Source organism: Alternaria conjuncta, assembly GCF_024043145.1.
Source record: "Alternaria conjuncta strain BMP 0040 chromosome Unknown scaffold_6, whole genome shotgun sequence".
Classification (NCBI taxonomy): domain Eukaryota; kingdom Fungi; phylum Ascomycota; class Dothideomycetes; order Pleosporales; family Pleosporaceae; genus Alternaria; species Alternaria conjuncta.
The window spans coordinates 444,808-463,970 of record NW_026250095.1 but is presented as its reverse complement, the minus strand read 5'-3'; the positions used below and the strand labels follow the sequence as shown (position 1 = coordinate 463,970).

Below are 19,163 nucleotides of genomic sequence, written 5' to 3'. Positions count from 1 at the left end.
TGGCTGCAGGCGTTAGCGAAGTGCCTTTCTTCAATGCCGCATGCAGGTACACCCCTGTATGAATCTCGCCGAAAAGGTATGCCTTGGACGTTTTGGGTGAAGCCATGTGGACCGTCTGGCATTTAGGCACGAACCGATCATCTTCTGGAACATGAGGCTTCATCAGAGCCGGACAAGCTGTCAGGTAAGACTAGCCATCCGGATCTACGTCCGAGCCTGCTAACGGAGCTGCCAGCCCGTGTAGAATTTGAACTAGAACACTCGCTTCGTCTCATTCTAGTCGAAGCAGCACCAGCTGTATGCCGTGTGCGGAGCCATTGGGCAGTACTCACGAGACACAAAAACATAGGTTTGCACGACGACTTCTATCGGTCCACTCGTGGACGGGAGCCAAACCACATATCTGGGCATTCGTGGTACTATCAACCCGCAATAAACTTTGCTCCTCCCGTATACCGGTACGTCGAATGCACAGGAGGCCTCTGCTTCGTGGTGTTGTTGAACAAGGCTTGCTAAAGTCCCCTACTTTCCCAGGATACGGAGCTTTGTACAGGGTCCCCGAAGCTCCTTTCCATTTCAGCGCGTCGCCAAGTCGACACGTGCTTTAAACGAAGCACCTTCACCAATCCCCTGTGTCGCTCAGAGCATCCATCCGAGATCGAAAGGTGGCGACCTGACAGGGTCCTTCTACCGCCTTACCACAAGGTTGCTAGACGAACTTCACTGCAACTGGGAATTGAGCTGATCATTGCAGCATTTTGACTAGCATACTAGCCCCATACGACGCCCCGAAATACCCAGTATTTCCTTCATCGGATCTTTGCCGAGATTTAACATCGTTCCCACGAACCTTGCCGTCTGCCGAAGCGTCTCTTGTCTCCTCACGGCCGTGAAAGTTCAATCATCACACACCACCTCGCAGTTCACCCTAACCAGTCTAGCCACTGACCCTAACCTAAAGCTGTGGCATCTCGGCCACTCAGCCGAGCGGCTGGCTGACAGCACTTACTCAGGCGACACAGACCCGACTATCGCGCTCCAGCCTTCTGTATGCCCGAGTCACTCAATCTGCCCAACCTACCGCTCGCTTGCACGGTTTCTCCACTTGGAGCGAAGACCTGTCACTTATCTTGTTCATCCACAAGTTTCCATCTTCCGCATCTTGCATCACGCCAAGGCAGCATGAGGTGTTGACGGTTGGCTTCCATTGGTTCAACACGTCTACCTGGTCCCACAAGCTACTAATATCGTTGGCCCGTTCTGAGTAGCGCTGTGTTCGGCTTCTACCGAGACCACTTACTCTTTCTCCATAGCGACATCATCTCGACTAGAACTTGTTACCTACCAAGCGAATTTCGATACCCACACCCGGCCTGTCTTCGAGCGCTTGGGCTATCTCTCACAATGCGCAAATCTCCGCCAGGTTCCAGTGGGCAGTCGCCACGGACCATGATACCACCACCAAGTCCGTTCACGATGTCGCATCCGGTTGCTCGCACGACTACTCTGGCGGCGCCTACTGGCCCACAGCTTGGCTCCCGTTCACCTGGGTATTCTTCGAACTCTTATAGCCATTCCACTTCACCAAGTACGGCATCTGGAAGCCTGCCGGACCACAACCACGATGGCGCGAGCCTGATGATATCCCCTACTCAGATATCTTCCGCGAACTTGAACGCGCAAAAACGCGCATACAGACAGAGACGTAAGGATCCCTCGTGCGATGCTTGTCGAGAACGCAAAGTCAAGGTGAGTAAAGAAAATAGAAGGTTCATACGTACATGAAAAGCAAGTGTTTTGGTGGCATTCCAGCAATGCCATCAGAGGCGGACAAGCGAGATTGGGGATGGATGATCAGGTACTGGCCACCTAGACGACCATCTTCCCTTTCAGTCGCGTCGAGCGCATGCGTATCCAGTTGCGCATGAGCTTTGCTGAGATTGACATGCTTCCATGAGCAATGTCAGGGCATTGAATTGGAGACCATGTGAGGATGTTACTGACCACTATTTTAGTGCGATGCAACCGAGACATCGGCTTGTTCGGAATGCTCGAGCCGTAACCACAGGTGTCAATTCACCAAGGAGACCAACCGGCGAATGTCATCCATCAAGTACGTGTTATGACTTAGCCCACTTGGACGAACATTTGCTTACGTTGCATAGACAGGTCCAGGATCTCCAGAGTCAGATTGCCGAGTTGACTCATGTCAACTCTCAGCTGCGCACCAAGGTCTCCGATGGTGAGCCTTTAGATCCCGAACGGACAGACACGAAGCGCAGGCTTTCTGAAGCTCAGATTGGCGCCATACCGGGACCACGTCCGATCACAATGCCAGCCTTGAACAACTTCGACCAGGTCCGCAGCAACATCCGAACACATGCCCAAGGCATATTTTCTACACCCCATCACGATCCAAAGGGCGCTGGATTGACAAATTGGCGGTCACCCGAGATACCAATACGCGCAGACTTTGCGTATCTCGCTCGCTCATACATGGAGACGATACACGAGTCGTATCCTGCTGTTCACTGGCCCACCTTTCAGCGGGAAGTGGACGAAGTGTACACTTCGAAAACATTCGAGGGTTGCTCTCGTGAATGGGTTGGATTATTCTTTGCGGTATTGGCTTGTGGTGCTTTGCAAGCTGAACCGGGGCACACCAACTCTCCTACCTCAGTGTCAAAGGGCCAGGCAATGTATGAGACCGCGACTGCTGTTCTCCAGTCCTGGCCGCATGATGTCTCAGTTACATATGCCCAAGCAGCACTTCTGTTGAGCATCTACGCTACTGAGTGCAACTTGGGCCCTGCGGGCTCTATGTGGCTCGCCTCTGCCGCGAGAATGGCTCAGGAATTGCAAATATGCCCTGAAGTCGATGTCTGGCCTCTTGTCGACGGTGAGATCCGACGTAGGCTCTGGTGGTCCATCTACGTTCGCGATAGGTATGGAAACTGTTTCTCACCTGTTTTTGCCAACTGCAGCTGACTCTGAAATAGGATCATGTCGCTTGAGACAGGCAAGCCTATGATCATCAACGAAATCGACTGCGAAATATCTCTGCCATCCGCCGTGGACGACCGCTACATCCAACCGAACAGTTCCTTCCGCTCGTTAGCGAAGCCAACTCACTATACTGGGTTCATGGCGAACATACACATCACACGCCTATATGCGCCACTGCGGCAAATTCTCAAATCAAGCGTAGTTCTGCCACAGAGCCTACAAAGCTTTGATGAAGAGCTTCGACTTAAGTTGCTGCTCCTTCCTGAAGCCTACCAGCCTGATTCCAATACACTGTTCGACATGTCGGCACTGCCTACAATCTTTTGCTTGTTGTCCGCTCGCTTTAGTGTGTACCGGCGCAATCTGACTCCAGTAGCCGGTCTCGCGGAGCGAGTGAGTGCTCTAAAGCGGTGCTTTTCTGTTTCTCAAGACACGGCAACGTATGTGTCAAGGGCCTTGCACAATCCTCCCAAACAGGATTCTGGAAAAACATGGGAAGAGCTAGTAGCTTCGATAGCGAGCAATGCCGTATGTTTGCACTTGTGGAGATGTATACTTGTGCTATGCTTCCGTGGCGAGTACAAGGCTGCACTCGTTTGCTTGCATCTCTCTAGGGCTATTGGCAATCGACGGAAGGTCAACACGGCGTGCGGAAAGCACGTGGTATTCTTCCTCGAAAGGATGTTCGACAGAGTGCGTACCGGGCGCGCAAGCAGTCATCAGCTCGAGCAGGATGAGGAGATGATCGCGTACGTCAGTGCGGACGCTCAAAGCAGCCTTGAGCATTCTTGGGTTTGGGCGGGTGATAATTTGATCTCTTCGAGCATGAAGCCAGACCCGACCCCCATCGCTACAAGATCGCCGAGCGGCGATGAACCGATGCGGGACGCACTACCATTGCGCACGTCATCTGGTTCACCGATGAACACTACAACTGAACCGGATGAGTGGAGCAAGGTTGAGCAAATGGTCAAGCAGCTGATGGATGAGCTCCTTCATCGATCCACGCAATCGCCTGCCTACTATCCTCCACCCCATAATCCTGTTAAGCGCGTGCAGTTGGCACCGGAAGCACCACCACCACCACCAAAGATGGCACCAAACCCAAGTCCGACACCGTCAGGCACAAGTCGCATCAGCATTGCGAACATTATATGAAGCAAAAGGCTCCCTACAGACTATAGATAGCTCATCGCCGGCCTGTACGGATATTCGTTGAGACAAGCACTCCGGCCAGCATTCAACTGGAGTAGTCCTTTGGACTCGAATACCTGCATTGGGTACTACGACCACCGCATGTAAACTATTCGGAGCAACACATTCGCTAACTCCAAAGCGCTGTACATTCGTTGTGCACATTCAAACCCCCGGGTCGTCCTGCCGCCCGCAAATTGAAGCCGAAGCAAGTACACCTCCCGAGCCAGTTTTCGACATTTGCTCGAGCATAACAAGCATTGCTCTCTGGGCCAAGACGGGTTGACGCTGCTATGGTTCCACGCTTGCGCTTGTAATTCAGCTCTCATTCGGTGCGTACATGATTCGCTTCAGCAACCACGCATGGTCAAGGCGTTGAGATGTCTTGGCTATTTGATACCGATTGTCGCAATGCTCTGCGTATAAAACGATAGTCAAATATACTTCCATGCTTGCAGTCCAACGCTGCTTGCCTCCGTAATATATGTTGCACTGCAGTCCCCAATGCCGTGACAGTGCTCAATTGACTCAGCACTAGTGGAAATACTCACCTATTGGAATGCTTGGGAATCTCACTTGCGCACACCTAGGTTCGCGCCGCGACTTACCCGCAGGCTTGTCTTTCAGCGGCACATAAGAGCCATCCAATCAGTACCTAGCCATATACTCGGACGCTACCAGTGTTAAGGTTGGAAGCGAACCTGCGACCGAACTCTGCTGACACCGTGCCTGTTGTGCGACGACCTTGCTGCAATAACGTTCTCGTCAGCTACGTATAAACCGCCATGGCTTAGCTGATACCTACCACCAGTGCATATCTTCTCAGCCCCGAAGGTTGTGAAATGTCATTGCGGAGCAGAACCCGACACTCGCCCGGGCAGATCGTACCTGGCACTACCCCGCCGATAGTCCATCTCGAAAGGCGTTAGCTCGTCGCCGAAAGCAGAAAGGCACGTGTCGGGCGGTGTGAGGAAACAGGGCCACTAGCCAGACAAGCTTCACGGGCCAAATGCTTAGCGAACGGCCTGTACCCCGCTATGACATGTTGCCTCTCTCGAATGAGCACCTTGGGCGCGACATCGTGCGTCTGTTTACTTGGATTATTCCCAGTTCAAACGCCTCATGTAGAGTAAATGGCTACCTAGGTACGGAGACGCGCTAGGCGGTCTGGATGATGAATCGACGTACGCGTCGTGTAGCGTCGGCCTGCAGCAGGTGGCCCCCAACGTATGTCGTATGCAAGTCGTGGTGGGGTAGCAGAGTGAGCTGGAACGCGGGCGGCGTGTTGATGCTGCATGATAGGCGCGACAGGAGCTGGTGAGCGATATAAGCTGCTGATTCTGCGGCAGCTCCGGTTGTTCTTAGGCTGCCTTGTTTACTTCCTTGACGTGGCTTCCTGCTTCTCTTCTTCCTCCTTGATCTTTCCTCGCACCTGCACCTCGATCATAGAAGGCAGGCACGATTATCTCTTCCAGACCCCTCCACAAACACACCCTACGACCGCCAACATGGTGCATATCAACCGTGTAGCAACTCACAAGGAAGTCTCCGAGGAGCAGAGCCAATTCGAGGCCATTGATGCCACCACTACCATCAATCTGACACCAGACGATGAAGCCGACGACTACACTGCTACAGTCTACGGTTCCAAATATGCTGCTGAAGATCTGCCGAGACACGAGATGCCGGTGAGCCCAGCCCCTTTTGAGTAGCTATACCCGGAATTGACACGATCTAGGACCGAGAAATGCCTCCTCATGTGTACGTGCTTTGCTACATGCACTATTAGCCTCGAACACACCAAACCATTTGCCGCACCACAACTGCGACAGCATCGCTGACGATATGCTAGTGCATACCGCATGATCAAGGACGATCTCACGCTCGACGGCACCCCGACACTGAACTTGGCTTCATTCGTTACAACTTACATGGTAAGCTCTAATGATCATTTATCGGATAGACAAAGACTGACACATGAGCAGGAAGAAGAGGCCGAGAGGCTTATGGTGTATGTCGGACAAGCTCGCGTTTCGCAACCTCCCAATAACCCTTTACCTCAGCGACGCGTTCTCGAAGAACTTCATCGATTACGAAGAGTACCCCGTCAGCGCCGATATCCAAAACCGTTCGTACATACACTACAAAATGGGCTGAGGAATGTTTGCTGAGTTGTGAACAGGATGTGTGTCGATGATCGCCAGGCTGTTCAATGCGCCGGCAGATCCAGAGGCGAACACAATCGGCACCTCTACCATTGGGTCTTCTGAAGCCATCATGGTCAGTAAATACAGTGGTGTGAAGCCGGAAGCCGTTGAGTTGACACATCGTAGTTGGGTGTACTGGCCCAGAAGAAGCTTTGGCAAAACAAGCGCAAGGCCGAGGGCAAGCCCTACGACAAGCCAAACATGATCATGAACTCGGCTGTACAGGTCTGCTGGGAGGTATGTAGCCTATTGTCGAGCCATCTCGGGCGAATAAGAGGGAGAAGTATACTGATTGTATGCAGAAAGCATGCCGATACTTTGATATCGAAGAGCGATACGTATACTGCACTACTGAGCGCTATGTGATGGACCCCAAGGAATGCATTGATCTCATCGACGAGAACACCATTGGAATCTGTACGTAGTACAGCATCTATAAGAGTACAATGAGCTAATTCGAATAGGCGCAATCCTGGGAACGACCTACACTGGCGAATACGAAGATATCAAGGCCATCAACGACCTTCTCGTCGAGAAGGATATCGATGTTGATATTCACGTCGACGCCGCGTCCGGTGGGTTCGTCGCTCCGTTCGTCAACCCAGGTCTACTTTGGGATTTCCGCCTACCAAAGGTCACGACCATCAACGTCTCTGGCCACAAGTACGGACTTGTATACCCCGGTGTCGGCTGGGTTGTGTGGCGCGACCCCAAGTACCTTCCCCAGGAGCTCGTCTTCAACATCAACTACCTCGGTGCTGACCAGGCGTCTTTCACACTCAATTTCTCCCGCGGCGCTTCGCAAATCATTGGACAGTACTACCAGCTCATTCGTCTTGGCAAGCGCGGATACAGGAAGATCATGCTGAACCTGACGCGTACGGCCGACTATCTCGCCGCGAACCTCGAGGCGTTGGGCTTTATCATCATGAGCCAAAGGGGAGGCGCTGGACTTCCTCTCGTTGCTTGCCGCATTGATGAAGATCTTGGCAAGCAGTACGATGAGTTTGCCATGTAAGTGTGCACCCCATTTTTCTGCAACTGCAACTAACGAGAGCAGTGCTCATCAACTACGCGAGCGTGGATGGGTCGTCCCCGCATACACCATGGCCCCTCACTCCGAGAAGATGAAGATGCTGCGTGTGGTTGTGCGCGAGGACTTCACCAAGTCTCGTTGTGACGCACTGCTTGCCGATTTCAAGCTTGCGCTGTCGACGCTGGACAAGCTCGACGCGAAGAAGATCGAGGAGCACAGGCAGCATGCATTCGAAATGCGTCGTCGTTCGACTATTATCAGCCCCATCTTTAAGAAGAAGGCGACAGACCACTTCGACGAGGACCACAGTCTACAGGCAAAGACTGGAAAGACACATGCTGTCTGCTAAGCGTCAGCAATGCGCCGCCTATTGAGTGGTCGAGGTGAAGGAGTATATGGGTTTTATATACAAAGATACCACGAATGAACAAGTCGCTATCATTGTTCTGAACAACGTGCGCATGTTGTGATGATCGGGAGCATGAATGTCACCCATCACGCAAACAGCATCTCTCCTGCTTCAAAGAGTTCTGTTCACCAGCCGGGGCCACTTGCGCGTCTCGCGAACCGTTCCCAATCGGCGCATGAATGCAAAAGATAGGGGTCGAACCAGAGCACATGCCGAACTGAGCTGCAGTGGATAAGATACCGAGCAAAACGCTGCAGATGGGATGAACGTGAACGAGGAAAGAAAGGCGGGCGGAAGTCGCGACGCGTCGCGCTAGCCTAGTCGGGCACACGCGTCAGGCGGACGATGTTCGGCGAAAAGGATTGGGGGGATCAGCACTGCAGACGGTATGTCTGGTCGTATATCGAGTAACTGTTGTGAACTACCGAGATATACATGTCGACAGATACCGTATCAGCAGGGTCGGATGTTACAATACGCTGCAATCTACATCACCAAGGAATGGAACAATCATGACAAATGTGTTCGATGGTACCTTTGCGATTAAAACAATCCAGTGGCCGTTACTCTTTTCATCATGTCCAATGCCAGACATTCCCCATCGATCATTACCTCCTAAATAGAGCTTAAGCCTTGGTCTCGGCGTTCTCAACCCTAACGGGGCTGTGCTCAAGACCCTTCTCGTTATCAACCTCGCCACACTCAGCACGGCGAGTACTGTTGTATTCGACCCTAGTCTTCCAAGCGGGAACTCCAGCCATGAACATCTCCTCAACGTCCTCGAGCGTCTTTCCAGCCGTCTCGGGGAACAGGAAGAACGTGTGGATAGCCATGGCGAGGCAGAAGACACCGAAGATGATGTAGACGCGCCATTGGATGTTGACGAAAGCGGGTGGGACGAAGTAGGAGAGGGCGAAGTTGAAGATCCTGGAGCGGAGTCAGTACGTAATGATTTTAAGCATCATAAGCAGGTTTGTACATACCAATTGGATGAGGTAGCGACGGCAACAGCCTTTCCACGAATGCGGAGAGGGAAGATCTCTGGTGGGTAGACCCAAGACGCGGGGCCCCAGGTTGGCGCGTAAGAAGCGACGAACAGGTATGTGCAAGCAATGACAGCCTTTGCAGGCGCGCCCGTAATCTCCCAGGATTGCTCGGCAATACCACCAAGACCGCCTTCAGGAGCTGGGTTGCCGTAGCTTGCCATGAGACCGGCGTTGGCGAACATCCAGATCATCATAAGGACTGCGCCGATGACGAACATAGGACGGCGACCCCAGCGGTCCATGAAGAGAAGAGCAGGAACTGTCATCAAGACGTTGATGACGTACTGGATGGAACTGGCAACGAGGTTGATGTTACCGGTAAGACCTGCCATGCCGAAGACGTATGTGATGTAGTACATCTGCAGAGGTAGAGGCATAAAGTCAGTATATGTTTCACACGCCTGGTACAGTCAGAACTTACCATGACGTTCATGCCAGTCAACTGAGACCAGACTTGAGTGAAGATACCAATGTGAACGCGGTTGATCATGTTGGGCTTGAAGAGCTCCATGAAGGAAACGTCAGCGTTCTGGCGTTCGAACTCGATCATCTGACGAATCTCATCAAGCTCAAGCTTCACGAAGGGACTGTTGGGGTCACCCTTGCCGTGAACCAGGGTAAGAACGGCCTGTGTCTCCTCCCATCTGTCGTGACGGGCGAGCCAACGAGGAGATTCCGGTAGGAACAGAAGTCCAATACCAAGGATAACAGCAGGAATCATCTGCAGACCCCATGGAACACGGAAAGCCTTGGTGCCTTCCATGAAGCTGCAGCCGTAGGAGATGTAGTACATAATTAGAATTCCCCCTGAGAAGCGCTTATTAGCTTTTGTCTCACCAGGAGTTTGTCGAGTGGGTACTTACAAGTGATCGCCCATTGCTGGGATCCTACAACACGACCGCGGCGGGAGGGAGGAGCGAGTTCAGAGACGTAGACAGGGACTTGAGCGGAGCAGATACCGACAGAGAGACCGTTGATGAAGCGACCGACGATGAGCATGCCAATGTTTTGAGCGGCGCAGGAGATGATGGAACCAATGATCCAGATGGCACAACCGATTTGAATAGCCCTGCGACGACCGAGCTTATCCGTAAGGTAACCAGAGACGAGAGCACCGACGAAAGAACCACCAGGCATACTGTACTGAGTCAGTTGCTGAAGATGTAATACATGGTGAGAGCCGACTCACGCTGCAGTGATGCCTCCTTGGACATCGGCGGTAGGACCAGAGCAATCGTCCTCGGGGCCTGTGAAGGGAGGACCCTTAGGCCCCTGGTTGAAGTAGCATCGGTATTGTTGAGTTGGCAAACTATGAATGTTAGCATCAGTCTCAGATAGCCACGGCGAGTACGTACATAGCGCTCATGGAACTGATATCGAAACCAAACAGTCCACCGCCGATGACCGCAATGGCGGTGATGCCGTAGATGTTGCCGATCTGGTAACCCATGGTGGTATCTTGTCTTGCCAATCACCCTGCAATGGATGTATAAAAGAAACCCGGAGGTTGGCAGGCGTGGTTACAGGAGAACAAGCCTGGCGTTCGGGGTGCGAAAAGGGTTTATATGCCACGCTTCCCTCGGCTTGATACCATACGCGCAGGTTGGGTCAGGGGAGCCAGGAACAACGTGGGAGCCCCGCAGCGGACCTTTCACGGTTCCAGGTAACGGTCATCCCTTCGTCGGTCGGAAAACACTCTGATGTGCTTCCTGGCTTGGTATAGTCTCCGAAGAACGACGCGTTGATTGGTGGGAGCATGATGTGGAACCTTGCAGCGGAGTGAAGAAATGACAAGCCTGACACGATCCGTCGGCTTAGTGCTTGTGTGTTGAGTCGCAATCTTGGGACAATTGATGCCGAGACAACGGGAACGGGTTGGCAACGAGGCGGATGAAGCTTTCTGCCTTCCATGGCGCCTCCTGCCACGGAACTCGGAGCTGCGATCATCGATATGCTCGCCTTTCCTGGTTTGGCTGTACCACAAAGGATGCTGATGGTTGCATCCATCTCATCGACCCGGAGATGCGAGCCCTCCGCACTCCGCACAATGTCTCTCCATTTTTCCTCCAGACTCCAGACACCCACAATTTCGCACCCCAAGGGCACCCCATGAAGCAGAAATTTTCGTTCTTGGTGGGCCCGTTGCGATGTGCAATTCGCGCTCAGAGCACAGCATGGAGTTTCCACAGTTGACGTCACGCACCGCAATCAAGAACGGCATGCAGCCAGTCATCGCGCGAGACGCTGAGGTCGGCCCGCTTTTCCTTGTGCAACCGTGCCGCCGCTAGCGTTGTCGTATCATGCGCCTCCCGTTGAATGGAAAGCTTAAGCTCGCAGCCGAGTGCCGAGCAAGCCTGTAGCTGTCAAGCTTCAACAAGTCGTCTGAGAGGGCGTGGCATTTTGGGCCGTGGTAAGGCGTTCAGCTGACCCATCCTTTGGTATGCAATTGGAATGTCGGTCGACGCGCCGGCGCACTCCATCCACCACATCTATACGAGGTGAGGCTCTAGGTGGGCCGTGACCATCGCTACGGGGGTCGTGTCTTTCGCTGCATGTGCCGATGACATAGCGTAGAACGTTGCACCGAAAAGGATGCGGCGCGGGTCCGCTGATGATTAAACAAGTCCCAGCGACGCAAGCGCTTCATCGCGTGGAATAGTGGAGTCGCCGGGCAGAGGGTGGATGGGGAAAGGAGATGTTGGAGCGCGGAGAGGAAACTGGGTCGATGCTTACCAGTGGTTTCGTTACTTCCCCAGCTGGCTTATTTGTAACGCGACTTCCTCATATATCTCGGTGCACCGCTCTCAAGTCTTTAGTATCACATCACTTAGCACCCTCGACATGCAGTGCTGCACAAGTAAAGCGGATGCATTTCCCGATATAGCTCTCGCAAGCTTGTCAGGTAGCCAGCAGCCACCCGCATTGTCCCCACACGCACCTCAGTCGCCGGGACCTGGAAGCGCCGTGAATCCGCCGTGCTGGTCGCTGGACTCCGCTGTTCTTGATGTGACCGTCCGAGACCATCGGGAAGTATAGGGATCAAGGAGATTATACCCCAATCAAGGCAAGTCCACGATTCAGACACACCGTATGGTGGAAACGTAACTATCTACAGGATGACTGTATTGCATGATACGAGCATCTTTCCAAAGGTTTATGTACGGCTTCCTGAACAAGATACAATGAGAAACGACAAGACATTATACATGGCCAGTATCAGACCGGGCTTAGCCCCAAACAAGCTTCTTCAAGGAATACTCAAACTGTTCCAGGTAGCCGGTACTCTTCTTCGCGTCCACAAGGCTGATTATATCCTTTTCCTCTACTTTCAGTGTCCTGTCTTCATCCCTGCCGCCCTTCTTCATCTCATTGGCGATCCTCACAATCTCATCGCATACCGATTTGACAACCTCGCCTTCATTGTCAGGGTTGTCGCCAGGGGATGACGGAACGCTGCTTCTCGGTGGAAGCGCTTTGAACGCTAGGAAGCGGCCCGCAGTATCCTGCTTCTGGTCTTTCTTGGCGTCGTCTTTGCGTTGCTCATCGCTGGCGGCTCCGGAATCTAGAGCCCTTGTATTGCGCCGTACTAGCTCGCCCTTGGTATCGGCTCGATATCGTATGATGAGACCAACGTTCTTGTCTGTGTCGGTGTGTCGTTGCGCCAGTGTGGACGTAACGTACACACCTCGCATGAGGCCTTGCACGTTCTCCAAGGGGATGCGCTCGAACTCGCGTACTTTCTCTGTTCCCCAGTCGAGACGGCAGAAGTACAAGGCCTTTTCTGTTAGTAGAAGGACTGCTTCTTCAAATGTAGCAGTCTTGACCTGGTTAACAGCAGTGGGTACGCTCAACGTCCAGCCATGTACCAGGTCTTCGTCGCGATCCTCAATCACGATGCCAGCAGAACGTTCAATGGCCTGCTGCCGCACTTTGCGTACATCGATAAAGTAATCTGAGCTCTTCATGTCGGCTTCGAATTCCGCGAAGATGGTATCCGTAGCGCGACCGAGAAGGTAGTCGATGACTGCCTGAGCAAAGTAGTCGTTCACGATGTTGTTGTAATATCTCGTGAGTGTCAGTCCGAAATCGGTAAGCGCACCAGTTATCTGCCGCTTCCGGGTACGCGTAAAGTCGCCCTTTAGCGCAGCAGTGCCAGCATACTGCCGAGATATGGCATCGCCATTGTCAGCCCAGAGTGTGTTGAACCACGATGTACTGGGGTCGTTCTGGAGATCGATGCTGTAACTGCCCATTGACAGTTGTGCTTCAAGAGCGGTCCTGGCGCACGCAGATTGAACAACGTTGGTGCGGTCCAGACAGTCCATGCAGTTTGTACGCAAGACGCCTGACTGCTTCTGCTGTACTTGATTTCCTAAGATCTCCACCCATCCAGAAGATTTCATGAAAGGTTCGATTGAATCCATCAGCTTCGAGACGTTTTCAAAGCGCATACCGCGGCACACGTTGTGGAAGTCGAACCATTCGAAACCCAGCTGCTTGCCTTTCCCGTCCATCCCGCCATTCTTATTGAGCGACTTCGCATGCTGTTCATAAAGCTCACCAATCTTCGCCTCAGTACCGTGTTTGTCTATGAGCGAGTCACAGTATATTTCGCCATAGCGTGAAGATAGATCGGCAAAGTGCTTCTTGAAAGCGCGAGCGTTAGTCTCAAACGATCCCCAAGTAGAGACTTGTGGTTTAAGGCTGTAGGGCGATTGAGAGAAGAACAGGGGAATTGAGCCTCGAATCTGTGTGAAAGAGAAAATCTTGTCTTGCGTCGTGCTAAAAGCCGGGTTGGATAGGATCTGTTCCGTCTCGACGCTATTCGCGGTACAGCCCTCGTCATCTGTGCCCCGTCGCAGGTAACGAAGCCCAGCTCGCTTGATAGAACGTCGCGAGATGAGCGTCAACAGGAAGTCTTTGCCGTCCACGAGAGAGGCATCGGGATCAGATGCTTCGCCACTGGCTTCCGTATTGGACTGTGAGTCCTCTTTCTGCTTTTCATGCCAGGACTGGAGCTGGATGTCATCTGGGGTGGCACTCGGGTCGACTACAAGACTGTTCGACTGGCCATCAGCTGTCTTGATCGTGAAAGGTCGTTGACCAACGAAGCCTTGCATTACGGGGAGCACAAAAGCATGCTGGCCCGCTTCAATGAAAGGTGCGATGATGTGCTGATTCCAGAAGAACTAGATACTGGTGAGCAATCGTCCGTTACATGGGCAAGGTGTAAACTGACCAAAGGATCGAATTGTTTAAACAGGGCGACACTAGAACTTGCTTGCTGCTGGCCAATACCGTGTGAGATGTCATAGTCGTATGAGAAGAAGAAGTTGCCTGATGAAAAGTACATTTTGGTGGTCTGCAGAATCTTTGGTAAGAGTGCTACAGTGGCTGCGTCCTTCTCGCCGCCCAGGGCCTTGGGAATAGCTTCCGGGCTGACTGGTTCCGAAATGTCCTTGTCATCTGTAGAGATGGCATCTGGCTTAGACTCGCTCTTGGGTTGTTCTTCTTCCTTGGGCACTCCCGAGTCAACGTTCTGCGGCACGTTCTTTGCCGCCAGGTTCTCTTCTGAGCTCAGCCCTTGCAGACGCCTGTTGTCAGCACTCCAACCCTTGCGCGAGAACCACTTGTTAGCGAATCTTCCATATACACCTTTTCTTTGTATAACGTCTTCGGCCACACTTGTCTTGCGCTGCGCACTGCCTTTTTGTCCGGTGACCGAATCCTTGACCTCGCTTGGTGTGGACGATGAGTCCTCTACAAGCGAGTCGGTCACACTGGGCGCGCCATCCTCACTATCGCTATCGCTGTCGTCGTCTTCCAGGCCGGGCGCCCGGTTGCGGCGCTTCAGATGGTCACGCGTGGCTGCGATGGCCTTGTCGGCGTCGGCTTGCGAGGAGAGGGGGATGAGGGCGACATCGGTGATTTTGTAGATGGGCTTGCCGCGTACAAGCGCCACCTGTTCGCGGTCGGATATGGATATCAGGAAGTAGGAAGTAGCCACTTTGAGTAGTCCTTAGAGTAGCGTCAGCCTGTGTCGCAATGCGCCAATGATTGCGCGCGTACCGATAATGCCATGCGCTTCCACAGACACGGGCGCCGTATCTTCTTCGCGCCTGTCTTTCAACAGGGGGCCGACATTGCCCTTGTAGTCGACCTTGATGGCCTGCTGCGTCGCGGGCGGATGGTTGCGGGGCGGGGACGGCTGGAGGATGAGACCGTCGACGGCGGCGAAGATGAGCAGCTTGCGCACAAGGGAGGGCATCTTGTCGGCGGCGCTATGCGCGTTCAGGGCTGAGTGATTCGACAGAGTGCGACATCAGGTCGCTTCTAGGCGCGTTGAGACGTCTGGTGGGTTGAGCCGCCATGACGTCGTGTCGCGCCGCGCTAATCTCAAGATTTGTTACCCCAAGCGTCCTCCGACATGCTCAATTACCCCCTTTTTGCCCTGCGTCCTAAGTACTGGCATTGTACCAAAGGAATTTTCGCGAGGACAGAAGTGCCAACCAACCACATCTACCCATACTTCGTCTCAAGCAGTCAGGCTTACCATCCTCATGGCTGCTTAGTAGGTTGAGTCTTACGAAACCTGCATACTCTTTCAAAGGCCGTGCAAAGTCGAGTCGTACTGGCGCAGGTCTCGACTCACTGCTGAGAAGATATTGTAAAATCCGTCTTCATTGCTTCCAGACTACGAGCACGTCCTCGAGTGTTCGAAACGGTCACAAGCATTTTCAACACCATTAACTAGGCTGCAAAAGAGAAGCCAGTCGAGTGCAGATTGGAATATCACGGCTTTAACCAACATGTAATACACGGCTTTCGTAGGTTTTGGGGTACCTCTGGCACAGGTTTAGTTCCTCGCTCAGGAAAAGCGGTGCAGGTCAGAATTGGATGCCACAAGTGAACCGGCGAAGGCATACTGGGGTGCACAACATCGATACGATCAACACTTGGAAATTGCGTACAACCTATGAGGACACCGATCATGGTATGCTCTGGCAACTCCTACCTGTTCTTCGTGAGTCATGCTATTCAGCGTCACACCTTCGCGTCCACCATGCATGGGATCTGGCTCGGTGTTCTAAACGGAAAGCGCCTCTCGGATTTATGCGTTAAGTGCAGCCTGCGATGTAGTCATCCATACACTCAGTCCTCAGATCTGATCATGCAGCGATTTACTATTCGCGCGTTCGTATATACGATTGACATGAGTAAGTCTTCATACATAGCATGTCTTTGTGGGGCGTTTGAATTACTTCATCAGGCCGCGCGAATCGGAGTTAGACAACTAACTCCGGATCGGGCCGGAGCTCCTTCTCGATCTACGGGGTTTCTGATGTTACAATTACCTATTTGGTCTATAGCAAGTTCCAGACCGTACTCTATTCGTCGTGGATTATGCTTGGTGGACATCCGTAAGACCCGTTCATGTTGTGCTGAATCGCTGGCAAGATATAAATTCGCCCGCCTTCCACTCCAGCTTGAGTATCACAAAATCCATCTCCTCTACTTCAGTCGAAAATCTGCATATCATCCGTTACCACAATCTAATCGATTCAAAATAAATATGTCCTCGAACCCAGACAAGGAGGTCGTGCTCGTAACAGGTACCAGCCCTCCGGACGTTTACCAAGCTCGTCATACTGATAGCCTCTGTAGGAGCAACCAACGGTATCGGTCTGGACACCGTCATTTATATTGCCTCTGCATCTCCAAAGTACCATGTCATAATCGGCGCGCGCAACATGTCGAAAGGCGAAACAGTCTTGAAAGATGTGCAAGCCAAAGCAGGCATCCAAGGCACACTCTCCCTGGTGCAACTCGACGCCAATGACGACGATTCTATCAAAGCTGCTGCCAAGAAGATCGAGGAGGACTTCAGCAAGCTCGATGTGCTTATCAACAACGCTGGTATATGTCCCGAAAGAGACGGCACATGGCCAGACCGAGAGCAGATGCGCACCACGTTCGAAACCAACGTCTTTGGCCCTACCATCCTCACAGAAGCTCTCATTCCCGCAATGAAGCGCTCATCCAATCCGCGCATCATCAACGTGTCCTCTACTATGGGTAGCATCACTTTGATCTCCGATCACAGCTCTCCCTACGCCCAGGTTAAATACCCCGGATATCGCATGACTAAAGCTGCGCTCAACATGTTGACGGCATACCAGTACGTCCAGCTCAAGCCAGATGGCTTCAAGGTCTGGACGTACTGCCCAGGCTATGTGGTGACGGATATAGGAGACGACAAAGAGCAAAGGAAGGAACAAGGCCTTGAGAGTTCAGAGACAAGTGCGCTAGGACTGTTACAGATTGTGCAAGGCGAGAGAGATGCTGATGTAGGAGGGTTTGTCGGCAGATATGGACAGAAGTATGGTTGGTAGTGACTGTTAGCTTCTTGTGCGGTGGTAATCCAAAGCACAAATACTACATTGATGATTTTCCAGGAAAATGGTTTTCGCGCATTTTAGCACGCTATGAGATCTTCCGGGGCCTTCAATGTTGTTGATGGTTAAGGTGGTCCTTCCGTTACAGGCGACCTGCCCCGCTTTTCCCCTGGCAGCTCCTGTCACCGCGTCATCGCTTCGTGCAACGAACTACTGCAACGCGTCTTTATTCCATCAGAAGCGCGCACGAACGCGAAGTGACGCACGTGCGGATTTACGGTCCTACAGAATCTGTACCTTCTACATTGAGAAATTTCCGAGCCGGTGCACTGAACCCACGTGGTGCGATGAACCAATCGCGGGACCCGATGAGCGCACGCGACGAGCTAACGCCAACGCGACGCATGGCGGGAACGACTTCAACAACTGAGCTTTAGTGCATGCCGTTGCGCGCTGAACAACATGGGTGCGATGGCGTATAAAGGTCGGGCCTTGTTGCTCGCGCTCTTTTTGTTTGCTTTGTGCGTCTTCACCTTGACCGCAGACTTCAATTCAGAAGGAAAGAGCAACATGTTGGGATCATTGGTAAGGATAACTCCTGGCATGCGAGAACGAACGGATGCTAATGGTATCAGGCTTCTGCGAGCGTAATGCTCTTCGCTCGTAGGTTGTCTTCTTGCGCGGAGGTGCCCAAGCTGACAATACATAGAAAGCGCACTGGCATCCAAGTCTGACATCCGTTTCAACCATATTCAAGTCATCGGAACGCACAACTCCTACCATCGTGAAGTCTCACTCGCCGAGCGACCAGTCTTTGAGAAATACGTACCGTCTCCAGAAGACTACTACTACTCGCACGCAGAGCTCGACAATCAATTGGAGTACCAGTCCGTGCGCTCTTTCGAGCTCGACTTACATTCGGATGAAAAGGGCGGCCTGTACTATCCCCCTGTCATATGGACGCTCTCAAACTTGACAAACGCCACCACTCCTTACAATGGTGACATTCTGAAGAAGCCAGGTATCAAGGTGTTCCACGTCACAGACTTCGACCCCGATTCTGTCTGCCACACCTTCATCGACTGTCTCAAGCAGTTGAAGAGTTGGTCAGATGCACATCCAAGACACGTCCCTATCACTATTGATCTCGAGCTCAAGACCGATGCGCCGGCATGTTCATTAGGCGGTGTCTGCCCTGGCGAAGCGACAAACTGGACCCTCCCTCACCTCTTGAACGTCGACGCGGAGATCCTCTCTGTATTTCCTAAGAAGCAACTCATTCGCCCTGATGACGTGCGCAAGAGTGGTCTTACCCTCGAGCAGTCCATCTTGCAACAAGGCTGGCCGAAGCTAAAGGATGTTCGCGGCCGCCTTCTGTTTTTCTTCGATAACGACCCAAAACCCAGTGACCCGAACTCGCCTCGCGAGCTCTACAAAACCGGCGCCCCCTCGCTACAAAACCGCACTGTCTTCACCAATGCGCTCGAAGGATCTTCCGATGCTGCATTCATCAAATACAATGAGCCGCGCGGCAACGGCACAGCAGAGATCCGGCGTCTTGTCAAGAAGGGCTACTTGATCCGAACACGTGCTGATATACCCATCGATACCATCTTGAACCGCACTACAGAGATGAGGGACTTAGCTTTCGAGAGTGGTGCGCAGATTGTCAGTACCGATTTCCCAGCTTGGGGCATGAGCAGTCGATGGGGTTGGGACTATGTCGCCAGGCTTCCCGGAGGATTGGCTGCGAGATGCAATCCTCTTATCGCACCGGAAGGCTGCAAGGACAAAGATCTGGAGTAGATGACGAGAGAATAGAAATGATCCATATCACGCCGCGATCAACATCATCATTTTACTACAACC

The 19,163-nt window shown here is 52.7% G+C and overlaps 6 protein-coding genes across 6 annotated transcripts; 4 read left to right on the top strand and 2 right to left on the bottom strand.

Annotated features, from left to right (window-relative positions):
* Positions 1 to 1,404: 1,404 nt before the first annotated feature.
* Positions 1,405 to 4,164, top strand: J4E85_004531 (uncharacterized protein; the record flags this gene model as incomplete). Its single annotated transcript, XM_051468787.1, has 4 exons — positions 1,405 to 1,749; positions 2,016 to 2,113; positions 2,166 to 2,945; positions 3,000 to 4,164. 4 exons carry the CDS (start codon positions 1,405 to 1,407, stop codon positions 4,162 to 4,164), a joined length of 2,388 nt encoding a protein of 795 aa, XP_051327002.1.
* Positions 4,165 to 5,708: 1,544 nt separating this feature from the next.
* J4E85_004530 (uncharacterized protein) lies at positions 5,709 to 7,792 on the top strand (the record flags this gene model as incomplete). Its single annotated transcript, XM_051468786.1, has 10 exons — positions 5,709 to 5,888; positions 5,939 to 5,961; positions 6,053 to 6,134; positions 6,186 to 6,211; positions 6,264 to 6,328; positions 6,383 to 6,480; positions 6,534 to 6,644; positions 6,710 to 6,824; positions 6,872 to 7,421; positions 7,468 to 7,792. 10 exons carry the CDS (start codon positions 5,709 to 5,711, stop codon positions 7,790 to 7,792), a joined length of 1,575 nt encoding a protein of 524 aa, XP_051327001.1.
* A 686-nt stretch (positions 7,793 to 8,478) lies between these two features.
* Positions 8,479 to 10,348, bottom strand: J4E85_004529 (uncharacterized protein; the record flags this gene model as incomplete). Its single annotated transcript, XM_051468785.1, has 6 exons — positions 8,479 to 8,779; positions 8,836 to 9,257; positions 9,320 to 9,705; positions 9,762 to 10,036; positions 10,088 to 10,207; positions 10,254 to 10,348. 6 exons carry the CDS (start codon positions 10,346 to 10,348, stop codon positions 8,479 to 8,481), a joined length of 1,599 nt encoding a protein of 532 aa, XP_051327000.1.
* Positions 10,349 to 12,125: 1,777 nt separating this feature from the next.
* Positions 12,126 to 15,166, bottom strand: J4E85_004528 (uncharacterized protein; the record flags this gene model as incomplete). The annotated part of the gene is made up of 3 exons (XM_051468784.1): positions 12,126 to 14,087; positions 14,138 to 14,916; positions 14,968 to 15,166. The coding sequence occupies 3 exons, from the start codon at positions 15,164 to 15,166 to the stop codon at positions 12,126 to 12,128; spliced, it is 2,940 nt and encodes a 979-aa protein (XP_051326999.1).
* A 1,305-nt stretch (positions 15,167 to 16,471) lies between these two features.
* Positions 16,472 to 17,291, top strand: J4E85_004527 (uncharacterized protein; the record flags this gene model as incomplete). Its single annotated transcript, XM_051468783.1, has 2 exons — positions 16,472 to 16,511; positions 16,564 to 17,291. The coding sequence occupies 2 exons, from the start codon at positions 16,472 to 16,474 to the stop codon at positions 17,289 to 17,291; spliced, it is 768 nt and encodes a 255-aa protein (XP_051326998.1).
* Positions 17,292 to 17,765: 474 nt separating this feature from the next.
* J4E85_004526 (uncharacterized protein) lies at positions 17,766 to 19,100 on the top strand (the record flags this gene model as incomplete). The annotated part of the gene is made up of 3 exons (XM_051468782.1): positions 17,766 to 17,879; positions 17,930 to 17,957; positions 18,004 to 19,100. The coding sequence occupies 3 exons, from the start codon at positions 17,766 to 17,768 to the stop codon at positions 19,098 to 19,100; spliced, it is 1,239 nt and encodes a 412-aa protein (XP_051326997.1).
* Between the last annotated feature and the right edge of the window lie 63 nt (positions 19,101 to 19,163).